The sequence below is a fragment of the Pomacea canaliculata genome, linkage group LG12 (assembly GCF_003073045.1).
Source record: "Pomacea canaliculata isolate SZHN2017 linkage group LG12, ASM307304v1, whole genome shotgun sequence".
Classification (NCBI taxonomy): Eukaryota; Metazoa; Mollusca; class Gastropoda; order Architaenioglossa; family Ampullariidae; genus Pomacea; species Pomacea canaliculata.
The window spans coordinates 7,035,889-7,049,843 of record NC_037601.1 but is presented as its reverse complement, the minus strand read 5'-3'; the positions used below and the strand labels follow the sequence as shown (position 1 = coordinate 7,049,843).

General features: G+C 37.6%; 1 protein-coding gene across 1 annotated transcript; it reads left to right on the top strand.

Annotated features, from left to right (window-relative positions):
• The first annotated feature begins 4,706 nt into the window (after window positions 1–4,706).
• On the top strand, window positions 4,707–12,849 carry LOC112577058 (aspartate aminotransferase, mitochondrial-like). The gene is made up of 11 exons (XM_025259969.1): window positions 4,707–4,859; window positions 6,168–6,324; window positions 7,018–7,146; window positions 7,502–7,561; window positions 8,048–8,121; window positions 8,265–8,352; window positions 8,846–8,914; window positions 9,293–9,479; window positions 10,032–10,197; window positions 10,795–10,945; window positions 11,208–12,849. The coding sequence occupies exons 1-11, from the start codon at window positions 4,771–4,773 to the stop codon at window positions 11,328–11,330; spliced, it is 1,293 nt and encodes a 430-aa protein (XP_025115754.1). The 5' UTR covers window positions 4,707–4,770; the 3' UTR covers window positions 11,331–12,849.
• Window positions 12,850–13,955: the final 1,106 nt, after the last annotated feature.

Genomic DNA, 13,955 nt, shown 5'->3' with positions numbered 1-13,955 from the left:
CGTCTCAGTTCCGATCATGTGACAGGTGGAAGTGGTCAGGTGCGCGAAGTGGAAGCATGGCTTGCTGAGCTAGGTAGAGAAAGTGCTTCCACCTGGAGGTGATTTCGCACTTCGGAGTGGCTGGGAGAAATCAAAGAGGTATAGATACACGCATAGACTTCTATCACCTGTAAGTCCAGGGAAGACAGGGAACATGATCTTTGCATAGAAAAGATTTCATATTATTCTTTATTGTAATAGATATCTGAGATTTCTATGTCTTGTCATTATACTGACAGATTACACAAATGTACAAATTTAATTTCTACTTATTACTGTCGTGATACTGCCGTTCTTGGTGCCGTGGAGATCAGCGTTTATAGAAACTGAGTTAAAGCACTGAACGATTAAGGGATGGACATTTATATATATGGACACAGAAAAAAAAAAACCCAACTTAAAACTGGCAAATTTTTGTCTTTTGTTACTGTTATTGCATAATGTTGCTAGGGAGCTTTCCTTCAAAATGGTACGTAGTTAGAAATTTGACGGAGACGATAATTGAGGGCCGCCAGCAGACAGCAGACCTCTCCAGAGTCGCAGTGTACGATGGACTCCAGACGGCAGAAGAAAACGAGGCCGCCCAAAGGAAACTTGGAGAAGAACAGTGGAAAGGGAGATGAATGGAAAGGGCTGGACATGGGGTCACCTAGAGCGGGTTTCAGCCGATCGACATCGGCGGCGGACTCTGGTTGAGGCCTTATGTGCAACCTGATGCAAGAAGAGGAATAGATAGATAATTGAGAGCACATGCATTCATTTCGATAAACTCACAAAATTATTGTTTAACCAACAGCCAGGCATTAAAGATGCACGTAAACTCAGCCGACTGCTTAATTGTTAATGTACATAATGTATACATTCTGCGTTGGCATCCGAATATTTTCCGATATTTTTCGACATCACAAAGATCCGAGAAAGATGTGTTGCAATTAGATCGAACAGCATCAGTCTGACTTATGTAGCTGCAGTGGCTCTATAGCAAGATATCTCATATGCATAAGGGAACGTATCTGGTCAGTAAAATTGATGTTAAGCTGTAGGTATGAACAAGAACCATAAATAAAGACCGATCGATGAAAAAAAAATAATTTTTGATGGTGGTTACTCCACCTCTACCCAAATCCCCGAAGAGTAGTTGTGGTGCTGTAATAACAGGAATTAAAGTACCTGAATTACCCCTCCCGAATTCCCCGTTTCGGGGTTCGAATCGGAAGTAGTCAAACCAGGTACGCGGGCCGTAATACAGGAAAACCGAGATCACAGGGTCTCATAGAGTGCCATTTTGTCTGTACAAACACGCCTACAGGCAATACTAAGCACAGGAAAAGGATTAACAGCGCAGACATGAGTGTTGTACACGGATACCTTTACGTTGTCAAGGCTACAGCCTATAATGACCGGTAAAGCTGGGATGGTGTTAGGCGTACCTCTGAACAGAACGTGACTTCGTGCATTTGACCTTGTCCTGCTCTTGATGATGTTGGGAGGCGTACATCTCGAGAACGCAGGGCCCCTTGTAATTGCAATCTTAAATTATTTTTCCAGTGTGTAATAACATGCAGACAATTCGATTGTCAATACCTACATGTCATTCAATAATATCACGGACCTGTATAGGTATAGACTGCACCATTAGGACAAGTGTACTATATAGGATCTACATCGATCATTTCTTGAACATTAGGAAAACTGACATTAGAGGATCAATTGTAGTACCCCGCTCCACACACACACACACAATCTCCGGAGTGAGGAATGTTACATCAACCTTTCTTTAAACGAAAAAGGAAAAAAACAAAAAATCCACTGACCAAGGCCGTGTTCCCTTCACAGCCGAGGGCCGGGGTACACTATAACCCAGGGTTGTCCATGGGACATATTTTTCTATCCCATCCCATCCCGTCCCATGGCAATTTATGCCTGTCCCATCCCGTCCCATCCCACGGGACGTTTCCCATGGGATTCCCATGGTATTAACAATCCTATGGACAACACTGAAAACCACTTTTCGGCTTTTGTTCTATAATTCCTGCTACTTCACATACAATAGATGATTCAGAGGAAAGATTTAAATCCTTGATGAATGAAATAACAGTAAATTTATTTTGCAATATCAAGTATCGACTACCATGGGAAATACAAGTGTGTGCTGTCCCGTCCCATCCCATCCCATGGGACGTTTCCCATGGGATTCCCATGGGATTCCCATTCCTATGGACAACACTGCTATAACCCCCTCTCCCCACCCAGTCCCCTACTCTCGTCAGGTCTGCGAGAACGGATTAAGGGTATTCACTCATATCTTGTGTTGAGCTTTATCCAGTCATCAAACTGCATCTAGCTACAGAAGTGGACTCCACTGCTGGGCATTTATCTTGCAACGCAAATGTAGCGGTCGGATCTGAATTGTTTATTTAAGAGTGTTAAACCACATTTTGCTGACTTATTAACAAATGTTAAAGCATGATGAGTTTCGCTCACTCAAGTACTTTTCATGCGCATGATGATGCATACGCTGACTCTTAGGACTGCCTGCATTTACATGTGTAGAAACAACTTTTATACACACTCTACACATAAAAGGCTTGTAAGCTAAAATACATACACAATTTTCTTCTTTCTTATTTTCTTCTCTTCCTCATTCCGCCCTGCCTACTTCCTAAATTCTTCATTCGTAACATCGCCTCTCAAAATTCCAGTTTGACCCTTTGTCTGAAGCGCGACATTCATTTCAGCGAGCACTAATGCTGTCAGTACTTTTCAGTCCATTGCTATCGATGACACAAATACGTTTGTAAATTAATTTATGTAATTACTAAATTGAATCAACTCTTTATATAGAAAATGAAATATTCATATCGAAAAAGAATTGATTCCATGTTTGACAGACATAATGCAATACGTATTTGTTCACGACTGATTTAAACGAACCGAACCCAAACAAGGGAAACAATAGTAATCGTAGTAACAGTCAACGGAGAATGGTTTTGCTTTTACAGTTAGCTTTTTATTGGGAAAGTGGACAACAGAGAGACTGGAGCTCTGGAGTCCGAATCCAAAAAAGCGCAGGATCGATACTCGTGTGGCGCGGAGAACTTCATTTCCTCCAAGTCGATCCAACTTTGGGAATGAGTACCTGACTCCAAAGAGGGTAGGAAAAAAAAAAAAAAAAAGGCATAGAGAGAGCGAGGAGATGGGTACCGCCCTTACAAAAACTCCTGAAAAAAAAGGGTGTGTGTTATCTAGATATATTTTCATGTCGAGCAAGTGCATACAAATGGAGCATCAATGATACCGTGTTGGGGCTGACCCTGCAAGTGGCATTGGCAGCAGAGTAAAGTTTTTTTGTCAATCACTTAAGCATAGTGCAACTATCTCCGGTAGATCGAAAAAAAAAACATAAATATGTACAGATCTATTGATGTTTTTGATCGAACCTTGGGCACGCTATATCCACTTAGGATTTTTCAATTTGCTTAGCGGAAACTGATAAAAAATATAAAGATCTACCTATACGAGTGCATATATGATAGGAATGAGAATGGATATATTTGCATAACTCCTAATTGCGTGGGAACACAGTGCATGTTGTCAGCGTACCTCTTAATCCTCTCCACGCGAATTTGTGTTTGATCATAGTTTTGGTTTTAATTAACATGTGTAAGTAAATAAGTAATCCGTCAACCAATGATGAGAAAAATAATAAAGAATGATAACTGGATTTTCTGAGCCCATTTTCCTAAGTGGACACGAGCATAATGCGCTGCACATGATAGACTATCAACGAACCAACAGCTATAGTAAACCATACACAAAACAACAACAACAACAACAACAACAACAACAACAACAACAACAACAACAAAAAACAACACAAAACAACAAAAAACAAAACAAACAAAAACATCAGTTTAATTTGGAGTTGCTATGGTGGTGAAGATGAACAAAAAGAGTTTACTAAGAATTAAATATTAACAATTAAAGGTATTTATATTCAAGACACTTTTAAAGAGATAACATCAGCTCTCTGTTAACATCCTGAGGCCGGATTTGAAGCCTTCCTGCTACAGATGTATGATAATTGTAAATGGTCACGTATGTTTTCTTAACTATAAAGTCACCATAGGATTTGACTTCCTCCTCCATCACAAATGTATATATATAGGTTGCAAAACAGGATTGTTTGAACCAGATTCGCTGTAAAGATAAATTTATCACACGCGCTGCCGTAGTTTAACATTTGCATAATATATACTTTAGCAGCTGTATATGTGAACCGTTCTATTCACGTCGCTATGTTCAGCTACCGCTTTCAAAACGTCACACATAACAATATATAATACAAACATTCTGACGGCGCACCTTTATATATACCGGCCCCTACTCGATCCCCACCAAACATTGACACACCCAGTCTTAGCTGACGATCGAGTCTCACGTTCGCGCCTGATGATTTTTTTTTTTTTTTGCTGTGTATGCTGCCGAAGGCATTATTTTTGCTTTACTTTTTTTTTCTTTATCGATACTACTCGTATACTTGGTTTCTAGCGTGACATTTGGCCCGTTGGACAGTGTACGCTAGGTCACGGACCTACATAACCTCTAACCTCACGACCTCTGATCTGTCCTTGTGAGGACACGTGGCTTTGGCATGACGACAGAGGGGCAGGAGGGAGGCTTGAATATCGGAGTAACTTCCCCTCGCAGTTTCACCTTGAACCTAACAACATGGCAGTGCAGGTACTTCGATCATCTTGCTCCTTCTCAAGATTGCTGTCCAAAAACGTTCCATCAGCTGGTACCGTCAGCCGAAATGCGTAAGAACGACTTTTGTGTAATGTTTTTTCAATTATGTTTTCGTGAGTGGAATTAATATTGTTTTCTGAGACGAGTAAAACCAGCAGGTTGTACCGGCATCCATTGTATAATAAGTTCATTATCACTCCTGCTCACTGTAAGTCATTTCAAGGTTTCTTTTTTGGACACTTCTGTCACTCAAGGTCTTCAGCTGTCAATCAGCTGAAAAATTTTCGCGTTGCATTTTCCAGGTTACTATTCAGTACTGCGCATATTTTAACGTTTTGTACACTTTTTTAGTGTTTGTAAGGAAACCGAGAAGACCCTATAGATGTCATGAAAGCCCAGCTTTTGACACCTTCACCGACATCAATTGTGTCAAACTCGGTTTTACTCAACTCGTTATCTTGCCAACCCCATCTCTTACCGCACTTTGTGGCAGAATGGAGTATCTTCAAGGTTACCACTAGTTATGAATCATAACCTTTATATTACCACTCTTGCATTTTGCTCAAGATGTGTTTTTGATGGATGGCGTGAAATGAATTGGAACTGTAGCAGGATAATAATTATGATACTTCTAAGAAACAGTATAGAGGCATAAAAGTTTTGCTATATAGTATTGCACCTTTTCAACAAGTGTGAAGAAAGTAGCATTTTGTTAAAATTTTATCTAGTGAGTGCAGATTAAAATGTTTAAACATACTGTTTATATTAAGAAAGAAAGAAGAAACAGGTGTCACATTGAGAAAGAGGTATATTGGAGCCAAGATATGTATGATAAAGAACATGTTCATAGTGGTGCTGTTCCTGACTTTGTACGCTTGTGATGGGTATTTCCTTGTCTTAAATTCCTCCAAAAGGAAATGATCTTAGACTTTATGATGAACAAGCCTTATATAGCCATCTGTACTATCCATGATGAACTACCCACTCTTATAAATATTTAGGTACTTTCTATGCCACATAATCCTCAGCAATATCCAGGAAAGCTTGTATCTTCTATGGAAACATGTCTTTCTCTGTCAGTTCTGTCATACTCACTTGGTTCTATCAGTTCATCATTGAAAGTCTCCTATTTGGAAGGTAAAGAGACAGAATGCCTGAACAACCAGTTACTTTTAAAGTCATGCTTTTATCTTCCAAAGTAACCCCAGTCTGTCTCAAAGCACTGAGATTTTATAAAATACATATCAGTAGGTAATGCATAGTCTTCTATTTTTGTTTGAACATGCTTCAAATAGCCATTAATTTAATAATAGTAAGTGATTTTAGAAAATCAACAGAGTCATATTAATAGACTCCTGATTTGTGGTGTTTTCAACTAGAGCATGGTGGTCAAATGTGGAAATGGGTCCCCCTGATGCCATCTTAGGTGTAACAGAGGCATACAAGCGTGACCCCAACCCCAACAAGGTCAACCTTGGAGTGGGGGCTTATCGAGATGATAATGGAAAGCCATATGTCCTCTCATGTGTACTTAAGGTGAGACAGCATACTGTATTTAATGGCTATGTTGCAATATGTAAATATAATTTATTTCATTAAGTGATGTTATTTTCAGATGTCCATAATAATGGCTTGCACCAACATACCCGTTTTTTTAACTGTTAACTGCAGTCCTGCTGAGTACATTGCTTTGCATGCATGAATTGCATTGATCTTTCCTTTTATGAAAATTTGGGCATGATGGCATGATTTGGTTTCAATTTTAGGTTCCAATATTTGAAATTACAAGCTCCTGCCATTTTCCTATCCTTGAAGTACACATTGTTTGCATTGATTATTAAAACAATATCTGTCTTGCTGATATTTTGTTAGACTTCTGCTCTTGAAGTTTTTTAAAAAAAATAAGAGACAGTATTGTTATAACACCATAAATCATAGCAGTAAGTTGCATACTTTGAAAAAAAAAAAGTAGAGAGTACAGTTTTTGATCACTTATTTCGTACTTTTAAAGTTCATGGGAAAGGAATGGAAGATAATTTAATTCTATTATTAAGACAGAGAAAGAACACCATCTAAAACCAAAAACCTTTGACTACCAAACAATAATGAGCATCTTTAAAGGATATAATGAAACTGCTGCTAAGCTATAAACTTCATTATTTATGCTTCTTAAAATTAAAAGTCCTTTTTGTTTCACTCTGAATTTTAATAATCTCTTTCCACTTTCAGGCAGAACAGGAAATCATGGCATCTAAGCTGGATAAAGAGTATGCTGGCATTGCAGGCATACCAGAATTTACTAAAGCTGCTGCAGAGCTGGCCTTTGGTGCAGACAGTCCTGTAACCACTGGAGGATTGGTGGGTATCCAGCTTTTATGTCTTGTGTTACAGTTTCCCCATCACCTCCAAGTCAAGAGTGAAATTTAAGGGCCGCTGCTTATCTCTTTATCAGACTAAAGAAGTTGCTAGGACTGAGCACTGTTGGCTTGGAATTTAAAGTTTTTGCATTGAGCAGAAGGGTTATCTGAAGAGTTTCCATTTGAAAATGTTTTAATTATTGTACTTTTGATTTTTTAAGGACTAATTTTGGGTTTGTTTTATATATTTGAATTACTTTGCAGATAGATAATGTGCAGAGGGAGTGTTTAATTTGTATAAATCTCCTGGCAGAAATGGTTAATTTAGAACTGGTGTCTGTATTTTTGTTGTGTAGAATGTCACCAGCCAGTGCATATCAGGAACGGGGTCTCTTCGAGTTGGAGCTGCCTTTTTTGTAAGTGGGTTTTAGTTTTTCTAGAAGAATGCTAAACTATTGTTTCATGTTATCAAGTGTGTCCTGTCAGCGTTCTAAAGTACTATATGACTTAAATAGAGAATTGATAGAGAAAAATTGGTAATTTGGTTACATGCAAATAGATTTTGTAAATAAGTAAATAATTGTCTGTTATTTTCACATTAACAGTTGTATTTTCATCCACCCTAGACTCAAGATAGATACTATATTAAACTGTCGATTGTTTTTATGCTGTTGGCTTTCGCTAATGAAAAGAGAATCCATAATCAGCACCATCCCAACCAATTAAAAAAGGAAAAGGTAGTCAAAGTGGGAACAGATATAAAACCACTTACAGTCATTTAGAAAGCTCCCACATAATATTTTACAGAGAGTAGCTTTCAAAGACTGGTTGGTGTTAAAACCTCACAATATGCCTTGTTCAAAATAATTAATCTGTGTATTTGTGTGTGTGTGTGTGTGCAGTCGAAATGGTACGCCAAAAGCAAAGATTTCTGGGTCCCAACACCAACTTGGGGAAACCACACACCCATTTTTAAGTGAGTGTTCAGTCTTCTATAGTACTTAAATGCAGCCAGTACCTTTTGTTTTTCTATGGGATGTTATGTTTTAAACAACTTTGCAAAATACTTGAAGATTGTTTAGCATTCTTGCTAAAAGTATAAAGTGCATTTTATTTTAGACATTCAGGTCTTGAAGTGAAGCAGTATCGTTACTACGATCCTAAGACATGTGGTTTTGACTTCAAAGGAGCCATGGAGGATTTTTCGGTAAGATTTGTGGGCAGAGACGTGGACAGATTTTTCTTGGTTGCACACAAAGTGCAGAAATGATTGTCAAAAGAGTCTAAGCACTTTACAAAAAGTTTTTTCAAGGTTACTGTCATTTTATTGACATATTCTGAATTTTTTTTGGTTATTAGCCATTCCATGGCAAAAGTTTAGAGAGAAATAGGTATAACCATGTTTAATATGCTTCTTCTTTAGTAAAATTGGTGTTAAGCTATTTTGAAGTCTGATGAAAATGTCAGCAGTTTTTTTTCTTTTTGAAATAAAAAAAACTGCACATAAGAATACTATATATGAACTTAACTCTGCACTGGCTTCTCTGGTAGTTATAATATTTTGTATATAGTTAGTATAAGATGGTTAGAAAAGAATGCATTGTCAAGGCCTCAGATGGTAAGTCCCTAGATTTGAAATATGCCTCAAAAAATCTAAGTCAGGAAATTTAAGTGTAACCTAACACACTTTTTTTTGACAGAAAATCCCTGCAGGGTCAGTTGTTGTTCTGCATGCATGTGCCCACAATCCAACTGGTGTTGATCCCAAGGTAAGATTTTAAGGAGCAAACTCATTTTGGAGGAAGTGAGAGAGAACAGATTTGTTATTGTTTGTATGTGATGTAAGCTTGGGTAAAGCACAGTAAACAAAGGATATCTTTACTTTTTTTACCCTTTAACTGAGGAATTTTTTTGTCTATGCTAATGTTTAAAAGTTCTGAGACTACTTCTGGTTGCATATAAGTGTTACAGATATCAATTTTAAAATATGTGTGCATTTGGTATTAGTACATTATCTTCCTGTTTAAAGGGGATATTTTGATACAATTTTGTGTGTGTGAGAACTACACTGATCAAGGTACACAAATTAATGTTTTCCATTGAACAATTCCTACCCTTGTAATTGTGCTGGTTTTTTTCCTCACCAGCCTGAACAATGGAAGGAAATAAGCCAGCTGTTTAAAAAACAGGGTCTGTACCCATTCTTTGACATGGCCTACCAAGGGTTTGCCAGTGGGGACATTGACCGTGATGCTTTTGCAGTCCGGCAGTTTGTCAAAGATGGGCAACAGGTGGTTCTTGCCCAGTCTTTTGCCAAAAATATGGGTCTTTATGGTGAGTAGCTTTGGAAGAGAAGAGTTTTTATGGCAATAGATTAAAAAATATTTGATTTTATAAGGAAACAGTAAAATTACATTCACATTTTCATTTCTCTTAACCTGTACTTCTTGAACAGGGATCTTATGATTGCACTGGTTTTGTAGAAAAGTTTGAACCCAGGTTTTCGTTCTTAGAAATGCCCTTAGTGGTTACTGCTCAGAATCATGATAAATGTGCTTGATAAGTTGTTTTATTTCTTTAGTTGTGAACTCTACATCTACATGATTCATCAAATTATTCATGTCATTAGGAGCACATTAAACTTGGCTATTTTACAACTTCACTTGAACAAGCTTATCTCCTTCTCCACCCCACTCAAAGTAGGCTTGGCCAAAAGGGTAAAAATAAACATCTCTTTCTTTTTGTACATTTTTTTTAAAAACAAAAGTGCCTTTCTGTGCATGTTCTAGTCTTTATGTTATGGTAATAAATGAGACATTTATAAGCCAGCTGTTGATATGGTAATAAATGAGTGATGACAGGTTATGCCTGTTTTAATATTTGCAGGTGAGCGTGTTGGAGCTTTTACTGTGGTTTGTGACTCCAAAGAGGAGGCCGATCGTGTCATGTCTCAGATAAAAATTTTGATCCGTCCCATGTACTCCAATCCTCCTATCCATGGTGCTCGCATTGCTGCACGCATCCTAACCACACCTGCACTTCGATCTGAATGGTAATAGTAGGCTGCTGGTTATTGATACCTCATTTTTATCTGTAAAGTATAATCAGGATAAGATTAATCATATTTAATCTTTTTTAGTTTAAAATATTTTAGATAATTTTCAAATTTAGTTAAATGATATCCCTCATTGTATGATGTGCTAATGAGCTTAAATGAAGTACCCCAAAAAAAAAGGTTGGCTAGAAAGAACATTATGTAATAAATGTAAAGAAGTAAAAAAAGCACATACTTCGCAGTGCTGTGCTAGAAAGAGCATTTCTGTCAGCAGTGAAATTAGTTCTGAATTATTACGAATCATGCAGAAATGTGTGCTTTTAAATATTCTTGCCCACAGGAAGAGCAAGGATCTATACATAATGTTTTTAGGCACAGTGTTGTCTTTTTTTTATTTTTTTTATTGATTTTTGTCACTTCTCTGATATAAGAACATTACATCATTCTCTGGGAAGACGTGTAAGGTTTTTTTTAATTGGTTGGAAGACAAAAGGTGGAAATGGAAGCACAGAGCATAGATTAAACTCCTCTTTCCATGAAATGCTGGTGATGACTGGCATGTATAATTGATGGCTTGCTTCTCATGTTGGTCAGGTTGAAAGAGGTGAAAGGGATGGCTGATCGCATCATCTCTATGAGAAAGCAATTGCGTGAGGGTCTGCAGAAGGAGGGGTCAACACGGAACTGGCAGCACATCACTGATCAGATTGGCATGTTCTGCTTCACAGGACTTAATCCCACTCAGGTGGGAATATTTCACTTGCTTCCTTTTCAAAACGTCTGACCTGGCATGACCCAACCTAGATTAGTGAGAATTTTATAGTTGGGAAAAATGGAAAATATTTTTTCACCAGCAGAATCTTTTATTTGTAGTAGTTTTTATTTATTTCTTGTTCGTTATGTGTTCCCCAAACTCTACAACTTTTATATTTTCTGACTGATTACAAACTTTAATTTTTCAGCCTTGTGTTTGTCGATGCCATTAACAATGCTTTTGCTTGCTTCAGGTGGAACGCCTGACGAAGGAATTTTCTGTTTACCTGACCAAAGATGGGCGCATTTCGGTAGCTGGACTTTCATCGAAGAATGTGGGCTACCTGGCCAAAGCCATGCATGAAGTTACCAAATAAAACTGGCAGAGATTTGTAAGAAGGAACACTTTTTGAAAAAAAAAACAAAAAAAAAAATTTTGACTTGTGACACTGAATTGCTGAAGCACATAGCGATGAAAAGAATCTGCAAAACAATAACAGGCACTGCAAGCTTAAAAAGAAAGCTTTTTAACATGCAGTAGCCGAAGTATGCTGACATGGGAAGTGTAATTATCTATTTTTCTTTACCCTTTCTTGTAGGACCAAGTGTATTGCAGAGTATGTAACGTGGCAAGCAACATTTTTTTCTGAGCAGAAGTACTAAATTGCTAACCTTAATGGTTGTAGTAGAAAAATGTTAGTAAGGTAAAAACATTTTACCTCTTCATCTTTTTCATCTTTGGTATTATTTGTTTTAATTCTTTGCCATTGTTTACAGCAGTTTTATAAATTTACTGTGGCTGCTAATGCGGGCAGAAAAAGCAGGAGGTGGGTGGCTTGTATTATCAAGTTCTCCTTATTTACTCATCCAGTTTAACTTCCAGATGTCTAGCAAACTTCAGTAGGCTCATCTTTAGATGTTACACTTGAGATTAAAACTATTTTGAGGATATTTGTAGACACCTTGTATGGTACATATTTAAGGTTTTCTTTTTATTTGTGTACTTGTTTGTGCATTATCTGCCCCTGTTAAGTGATTGCTTTGCTATAAGGCCTTTTTTTATTTTGTTTTTTGTGAATTGCACTGATAAATGTATGCCTCATGTCTCATATGTTGCACTAAGATTTTTATTGGGGGGCCATTGCCAGCCACTCTGCAGTCAGGTTCAGGCAGTTTGTGTGAAAAAGTTTGTTTTATTATCTGTGTTTGCTTCCTAGCCATAGTATTATGTTTATATCTTGAGAAGGGTAAAATGTTTTTATTTATTGGCAGAATCTCCAGACATGGCAAACTGACAGTTTAACTTTTTGATACCAGCAAAAGGGAGGAGCTTATTTAATCTTTTTCAAGAGATTATGGAGTTCCTGCTAGTGATTAGAAGCAGAGATAATTTCAAACTATACATCATCTGTTGAGCAGAATGAAAAGAAATTCTCTTTTCTTTGATAATTTTTCCATTTTATGTTGTGTCTTAGAATTTTGTATTACAGTTGTACAAAATCATGAAGCATAACAATGTCAGATTGTTTGCCACTAAATAAGCAATAGTGTTGTTGAATCTTTGCGTAGCGGTAGATGTCAGTGGGCGCACAATAAAGAATAAACAGTCTATTACTTTCTTCCAGAACCTTTCATGGTGTGTGTGTCTTTTAAAAATTCAAAGCTGTGGAGGATGAAAAATGATTTCCAGTTGTAATTTAAATTGATTTTTAGATTTCACAACTTTGAAGTTGAAAAGTTGGCTATGGTTTCGGTAAAATGAAGTTGGTTTAGAAAAATAATGGGGAAAGGGGATGATTCTGAGTTAATAACATTTGGCAAGTTGATGGACGTCTTGCTAATACTGTTGGCCTGTTGCTTGTACCTGATGTCATGAGATAAAGCATAGAACTGTAACTGGTGTTGCGCTCTTTCATTGTTTTCCCCAAGTAAATGTTTTATTTAGTATCCAGTACAAGTGAAGCAGTCATGTCTTTTCTACAAAATTGGTATGCGATTACCTTGGCTAGACTGGGAATATAATCAACAATTTGAATGCGCACAATGCACAAACGTTGCCTAGCGGTTGAAAGATTATTATTATCAATTCCTCAGCATATGATTTAAATAGAGCATAATCAAGCGCACAAAGGAGCATGCTTTGTACTTAAGACAAGTAGGAGAAATGGACAAGGTGCGAAGGAGAGAAAGAGAAACAATTATGCAGACAAGCAATAAAAGACATAGAAGACAAAAAGAGTCATCACGGAACAAACAGTAAGAATGGAGAGTGTCATCAACCTGCAGAGGAAGACGAGAAGGTAGACTAGCCAACTGACAAGAATCACAACTGTTGACAACTATGTTGATTGGTGTAAGGAGTAATGCTCGTGAAACAGATGTGTTTTTATTGCACGTTTAGAGGATTTGATGGCGGATATGGAAGGGAAGAAAGTTTCACTGTTTTGCAGTACAGTAACTAAAAATCTGAAGACCATATGTCGTTCTGGCGACATTGATGGAGTGATTACAGTCATCAGACGAAGAACGGAGTAATCTGGCTGGCATGTAGGGGAAGAGAAGTTTAGAGAAATAGGGCAGGAGCCTGCAAAGAAATTAGAACATAGCACAGTTTGTACTGAATGCTAGAAAGGATGGGAGTCAGTGCAGACAACGAAGGAGGTTCCATCTTTTGGGAACAGCTTGTGAGCTTTGTGCTGAAAACACCTTTTGCATTGATTGCATTTTGGTGCAATTTCGTGCCATCGCCTTCCACCCACTCCAGGTTTTGTAGATATGCCAGGGATGACTTTGTTCTTTGAAAATGAGTACAGCACGGACTAGAAGCATAATGGAGATATAATTTGTTACCTTACAGCGATTTGCTGAATGTTTTCAGTAAGTCACCTTATTCTTCCTCGGGTTTCACGCATGTGCATCATGTCTACTAGCACCAAAACAACAGATGCTCATGACCTGGCGGTGAGCACCAACTGGTACAGTGTTTCTACCCGTTGTGCAGA